Genomic DNA, 6,738 nt, shown 5'->3' on the forward strand with positions numbered 1-6,738 from the left:
TGCAACTGAAATAAAATTTGCCAGTTTTACATATTCTTTTTTAACCGTTTAGCTGAATTAAGGGAACAACAGTGAGGCTAAACCGAAACTCGCTGGGCAGCTGACTGTTGATTGAACGCTTGGCGATGCCATGTCAATACGCATATCTGTTTAGGACCAGCCTTAAAGGCGTAGCTCTTAGGAGTATCAGCAAGTGCAGAACAGGAGGCTCGCATTCATTTGAGGAGGCGGAGGGCAGCGCACGCAAGTTTCCTGCGGTGGATCTGAAGTTATCCTTTTAACATCAGGGGTTATCGCAAATAAACCTGCTCTTCGAGAGAGCTGAAAAGGAAAAGAAAGACAGGTACGGTGCTTAATAAGCAGCTGTGTGGCAGGAAAAGTGTTCTTTTTTTTCAACTTGTAATACCTCTTAAAAAATTCTTCTGAAATGCGCGACGTAATTTTGACCGCTTACTTCTTATACCAGCAGCTGTTTCTGTTCTATTTCTTACATTTTGACACTTTTATCGACTCTTTATCGTTATAACAAATGCCAGACGAGGGGAAAGTATTGCTTAATTGTTCGTGAAACATAAACAATTTATAATAATAGCCATTTTATTGCTCTCAATCCTTCCAGCCTATCTGTAATCTGTTTGTTTGCTCCCCTATTCAAATCTGGAGTCGGGCTTCTGTATACCAAGCTCAAATCTGATAACAGACGTTTGTTTCTCGTCTGATATAAATCAACAATGACAACAATGACATTGCATGTCTGTCGTCGGAAGCAACTTGGATTTAGTGCTTGTGCGTAATGACGCACAAAATAGCACTTTTACTGTTCATCTACGCGGAATCCTCATGTCCTGTCCTAAACAGCGAATATCTGATTACAGATTGTGAACTGTAAATCGAGCCTGACAGGAGAAACTTGTGACAAACATGCTGCACCTGCACGATCCGTGTGGGCAGCATTTGCACATGAAAATCGTCCTCCCTGTCTTTTATTTTCTGTGTATTGAGATACAAAAGACTTTGAACCTAATTTGTAAGTGGATAGTGGCGAGCTAAATAAAAGAAGAAAAGCTGGAGAAGAAAAGCTGGGGGAGAAGAGGTACGCTGAGCGATACAGCGAGTAAGACAGAGACGGAGAGATAGAGAGGGGTTTCATGCGCTGTCTGCGTTATCTAACGGTGTGGGTGTTGAAAGGTTAATTAGCTTGAAGCCCGCGGAGCTACCTGGCACCTGCAGGTATTTTCCATACAATATAAGGGAATTAGAAACAATTGAGGGGGATTACACTTTGGAAATCCCTCCAGGATGAATGGGTCTCCATGCCATCCCAAACAATTGAAAGTAAAAGTAAATGTGTGATACGTGACATCTTTTTAAACTGTTTTATCCCAGGCCATGCTACAGGTAGTACTTCAATTTATTATAATGTAAAAGCAATAATAGGAATGGATGCTGGAAGTAATGCTGGATCAACCGTCTGCATTCAGTATTACCACAGAACCTTTTATCTGATGTTGATATTAAAACCAAAAATTCTCTACTAGCCCTTTCTGTTACATTTAATTTAACACTACATATAAATTATTATTATTATTATTATTATTTTGATTGGAATTTCCTTTTTAACTCATTCTAATGTATGGTATTGCTTAAAAAATGTATCATGTCATCATACTGATGCAAAATCTTTAAAAAATCAAATATTTTCACAAAGTTTTGCAAAAACGTTGTCACCAGTCCTGCAGCTTAAAAGCAAAATGGTGCAAAGTAAACTGGACTGACCAATATTACCCAAAATTTGTCACAGCAGAGGTGTAAAGTGACATAAAATGAAAATAAATAATCAAACTGACTGCAGGCTTCGAGAGCAGACATAACCTTCCCTAGACAGCTGCACATCTTAATATGTTCCAGCTGTCCTTGTTTAGACTAAAATTCAACTTGTCTTTTTGTTCATCATCGTTTTTGAACTGGTGCCAATTATTATATGTACAGCACCGTTTTCTTACACAGACAGATGTCTGATATGGTCACATTTCACAGCTCTGTGGCGTGCTGTGTCACGCAGTGGTTGGTGACCTCCATGTTTACTGTGGTCGGACCATTCTGAAGGCGTCAAGCCTTCCCGCTGGTCTCCGCACACAATTCACTCTGTGGGCGTACAAGTCAGTCGGGGGCGACGGCGGGGTTAAGCCTCTTGTGTTCTGGTTTTGATGTATCCCCTTTCACCTCTGATCTTTCACACTGTGTCAAGCTGACAGTTAGCTGAGAGAGACATCACAGCAGAATACTGTGAATGAAGACCATGTAAGGGCGAATATTTTGGTGGTCCGCCAGGGTGAACAAAATCACACCGGGTTTTAGACTTGCCAAGGTGATCCAGACTGATACTTCTTTAATCTTACATACTGTTTCAGTCACCTTATTTGCTGCATGTATGAAGCCTCTTTTTTTTTCTTTTTAAAAAAAAAAAACGTGTGTGTGTGTGTGTGTGTGTGTGGTGTGCCATGTGCTGCTGCATTATAAGATTCAGATGTTGCAGAATGACGTATTCAAAGTTACGAGCTGCCTTTTCTTTGATCATCTAGGGAGTGACAGCTAATCTTTGCCTGCTTTATGAGCAGAAAACAAACAAGACTCTGGCGTCAGGTTTCCCACCCTGACCACTGCTTTATCTTGGAATGCCCGGAACGTCCAGGAAATACACCCTGTTTGGACTTCTCGATCCCACTTCCTTGTGTCTAATCTGCACTCTGAGCCAGTGGAGCTAATGTAAACATTTATTGTGCTGCCCCCTGACTGCACATCAATCATAGTAAATCCCACTGTTTGTGACACGGTAACAGAGAACCTCTATTAAGTCATGAAAGCAGTGTTTTAACAAGTTAACCGCATTAAGATTCTTTGGGATCTGGTGGCATACCACAAGTGGGTTTATGTTTTATTAGTTCATTCAGTGCACATGAGTAAAATAAGCCAGGCTTTATGCAGCAGAACCTCAGATCTTAAATATAATACCCGAAGGTTTGTTGAAAAACCTCTCACATTTGGCAGCTGTGTCATTATCAAAATAAATATATGTTACAAGAAATTATAATTTACTGTCATGTTTTTCAGACTCTGTCCCAATCAGAGGCGGTGTGTGTTACCTCCCAGCGGTCTGTTGTCCTCTCCGAGTGGTGAAAAATGAGTCTAAGCAGCAGTGATATGGAGGTCCTGTGGGACTCTTTGGATGAGCTCAACTTCTCTGACCCATTCAGCAACATAACAAGTGTGGAATCAATGGTGTGTGCAACGGCATTCAACCGTACGGCTCTGCTGAATTCCTTGTGCGTCCTCTACACTTTCATCTTCATCGTCGGCCTGGCCGCCAACGCCCTGGTCCTCTGGGTCAACATCCGCGCACAAAGAGACTCCAGCCCTCGCCACGAGACACACATGTACATCACACACCTGGCAGTTGCGGACCTCTGCGTGTGCGCTACTTTGCCTATATGGGTGAGCTCACTGGCCCAGCATGGCCACTGGCCCTTTGGTGAAGTGGCATGCAAACTCACGCACCTGCTCTACTTCGTCAACCTTTTCGGGAGCATCTTCTTCCTGGCCTGCATGAGTGTGGATCGCTACCTGAGTGTGACGCGGCATGCAGATGAGGGAGGTGCACGCAGGAAGTTGATCCGCCGTGGTGCGTGTGTAGGGGTGTGGCTGCTGGCTCTGATGGCCTCCGTGCCAGACACCTACTTTTTGCATACTGTGAAGTCAGCACACGGGGACATCATGCTGTGCAGGCCTGAGTACCCAGAGGAGAACCCCAAGGAATGGATGGTGGGGGTGCAGCTGAGCTTCATCCTGCTTGGCTTTGTTCTCCCCTTCCCCATCATTGCTGTGTTTTACATCCTGCTGGCCAGAGCTTTTGCTCACTCCTCTTCCTCTTCTTCTACTTCATCGTCTTCCCCAGTGGAGCAGGAGCGCCACGTGAGCCGCAGGGTGATCCTAGCTTACATTGTGGTTTTTCTGGCCTGCTGGGGGCCCTACCACGGTGTCCTTCTGGCTGACGCTCTGTCACAGCTGGGCATAGTGCCGCTGACCTGTGGCCTGGAGAATGTGATCTACGTGGCCTTACATCTCACCCAGTGCCTGTCCTTGCTTCACTGCTGTTTCAACCCCATCCTCTACAACTTCATCAACAGAAACTATCGCTATGACCTCATGAAGGCTTTCATTTTCAAATACTCGACGAGGACGGGTCTGGCACGTCTCATCGAGGCTCCGAACGTGTCTGAGGCCGAGTACTCTGCTGTAGCTGTAGAAAACCCACCACAGATTTAAAAGTTACAAATCTCTGCAAAGCATTTAATGAAGCTTTAATTCAGTGTAAACTTATTTTACAGCTGATTTGTTTCGTCTATTATCAGCATTATGTTTGATATTAGAAGAGGAAATGCTAGAGTCACAGAAAAGCTTGAAGATCGTGACACTTCATCTCTGGTGGACTGATTGAAAAGCACTTAGAAAGCAATGTTATTATAAAATCTGTTACAGAAATCATGGAGCTAGTATCATTGCAAAGCCAAACCAGTGATTGTAAATGTGTTAAATTTTTGCTGTCTATGTAGAATTATATTTGTTGTAAGTTTGTATGTGTATTCAATGTATATATATCTTTGTTTATAGTTGTATTTATATGAGTTTAAATGTGATTTCCTCTTAAATGTCTTCACACACTGATTTCTGCTCAGAGCTCCACGTCATACAGTGCTGCCTCAGTATTTAAGTCCTGCTGTGTTATTGACCACAACCTCTTCTCACATCAGCAAAAAAAGCCTACTAATAAGACAAAAGACTTTTTTTTAGGTTTCTACCTATTAAAGGAACACTTCAACTCTTTTGAAAGACAGACTTTTCACTCTGACTAAACTAAACATAAAGACAGCAAGTTGCTGATTAGCTCAGCTCAACTTAACCTACCCTCCTACTTTAACCTTACGCCTCAGTTTTATTTTGGTCGTAAATCTTTCCAGACCATCAGTCTGGAACCATCAGCTGTGACTACTGAGCTCAAAGAGTAGATGCATGTCGCTTCTGACTGTTCTGGAAGGCATTATACAGTATCCATTGCTGTCACTCTTATCTTGTATCTGTGCTAGTGAGATACACATGTCCATGTGGTATTGATCCTGCTGGGTTATCACGCAGGCCGCAGACAGCGCAAACCTTATGACCAAAATAAATGAAAAGCTTTGTTCCTCTCATACAGGCAACACCCAAATGTTTATTGGCAACCAAATAACAAAAACATCATCATGTTTGCATGTGTGTGTGTATGTGTGTGTGGAGGTGTCTGGGTATTACAGATGCCCTGTGTCTGTGTATGAAAGAGCATGACAGCAAAAGAGGACTTTTACATGTTATAAAATGTAAATAATAACTTTTTCTTTTTTTTATATGCTGACACAGGCACATCTTCTCATGTGATTGGTTACATATGTAAGCTGTTACACCGAAATGTTTTTTTCATGTTGCAATTCGAACGAAGTTGAGAAGCAAACATGTGTCTACAAGAACAGAGGCATTCCTTTGACACGGTAATGTGTAACACGTGTATTATTCTATATTAAATGCAGACAAAATATTTTGCTTCAGTGATTTCTTCTTCACCCCAAATGATTGTTTATTTTTCTTAAACTTTTAAAAAAAAAATGGAATGTGGTTCAGAAAAAGCTTTTGCTACACTGTTTGAATAAATCCATCCAAAGAATCATCAAACTTCAGCTAAAAAGACAAGTCAGTATCACTTTTCATTGTTAATCCCAGCTGCCACCTCTAATATACGCTAAACTCTAGGATAGGAGTGGTTCAGCTATAGTTCATGAGATATGGTTTAGTATAAAAAGGAAAACACATTTTCCAGTTATTGACATACTGAAAAACTAAAGGAAAAGGAAACAGACTTTATTTTCAGGGTCAGATGAAAAGCCTTGATTAGTTCACATCTTGCCACCAGATTAATATACAAATGTGGGTTTAATATCTTTTTAGCAGCCGTGCTGCCACCAAATTGCAAAACTAAGCACTTTTTTGGATTTTCATGCCCAGTGCTTGACCTGCAAACTTCCATGTGCATGCAATAAATTCTTTAGCCAGTGCACACCCCTCTAATGGGATGACGAGCTCATTAAGGAATATCATCTTGATGGCCAAGAGGGAGGTATCTTGGCCAAAGTCAATGCTCATGTTTGCCTGAGGGCAGAAGTGTTGATGCAGTTCCTTCCAGTGTTCCCTCCTATCCTGAGGAAATGGATAATAATTTTTTTTTCTCAGGAGTCACTGATAATGTTATCCTCATAATTTAAAGTACCAAAACTCTATTATTTTATCTATAACAATAACTCTGTGTTGCCTTTGTTTCTGAGTATGTGCCTGCTCTTTCTAACGTTTTAAAACAACACATTTTAAAACAGCTCATCAACCCTTGTCTACATATTTTCAGTGTCTTGACCTCCTTTTATAGCGTTAAGTCACACCACCAGCTGTAGTAACCTTGGGACAGTATAGTCTTGCTGACACACTGTGTTGCTGTGTTATATTGGGAGCTGAAGAGCAGATCAGCAGTCTTCGTTGTTGAACCAGGAGTGCATTTATGTCATGACTGCGATAAGAAAGCTGTGCAGGGATATCCAAAGGTCAACCTAGTCAGTGCTCTGCTAATGATACTCTCCCGACCTCCTTCTTGTCTGAGAGTCT

At 41.8% G+C, this 6,738-nt stretch overlaps 1 protein-coding gene across 1 annotated transcript; it reads left to right on the forward strand.

Annotated features, from left to right (window-relative positions):
* The first annotated feature begins 201 nt into the window (after positions 1 to 201).
* Positions 202 to 4,498, forward strand: LOC146651043 (atypical chemokine receptor 3-like). The gene is made up of 2 exons (XM_085385169.1): positions 202 to 343; positions 3,112 to 4,498. The coding sequence occupies exon 2, from the start codon at positions 3,181 to 3,183 to the stop codon at positions 4,321 to 4,323; it is 1,143 nt and encodes a 380-aa protein (XP_085241295.1). The 5' UTR covers positions 202 to 343; positions 3,112 to 3,180; the 3' UTR covers positions 4,324 to 4,498.
* Positions 4,499 to 6,738: the final 2,240 nt, after the last annotated feature.

This window comes from Rhamphochromis longiceps, linkage group LG16 (genome assembly GCF_057381845.1).
Source record: "Rhamphochromis longiceps isolate RC_006_pf linkage group LG16, R_longiceps_female_GT1.1, whole genome shotgun sequence".
In the NCBI taxonomy this organism is placed as follows: Eukaryota; Metazoa; Chordata; class Actinopteri; order Cichliformes; family Cichlidae; genus Rhamphochromis; species Rhamphochromis longiceps.

Bases quoted from the DNA above. Each gene is read 5' to 3' on its own strand.
- LOC146651043 (XM_085385169.1), top strand. From the start codon at position 3,181: ATGAGTCTAAGCAGCAGTGATATGGAGGTCCTGTGGGACTCTTTGGAT.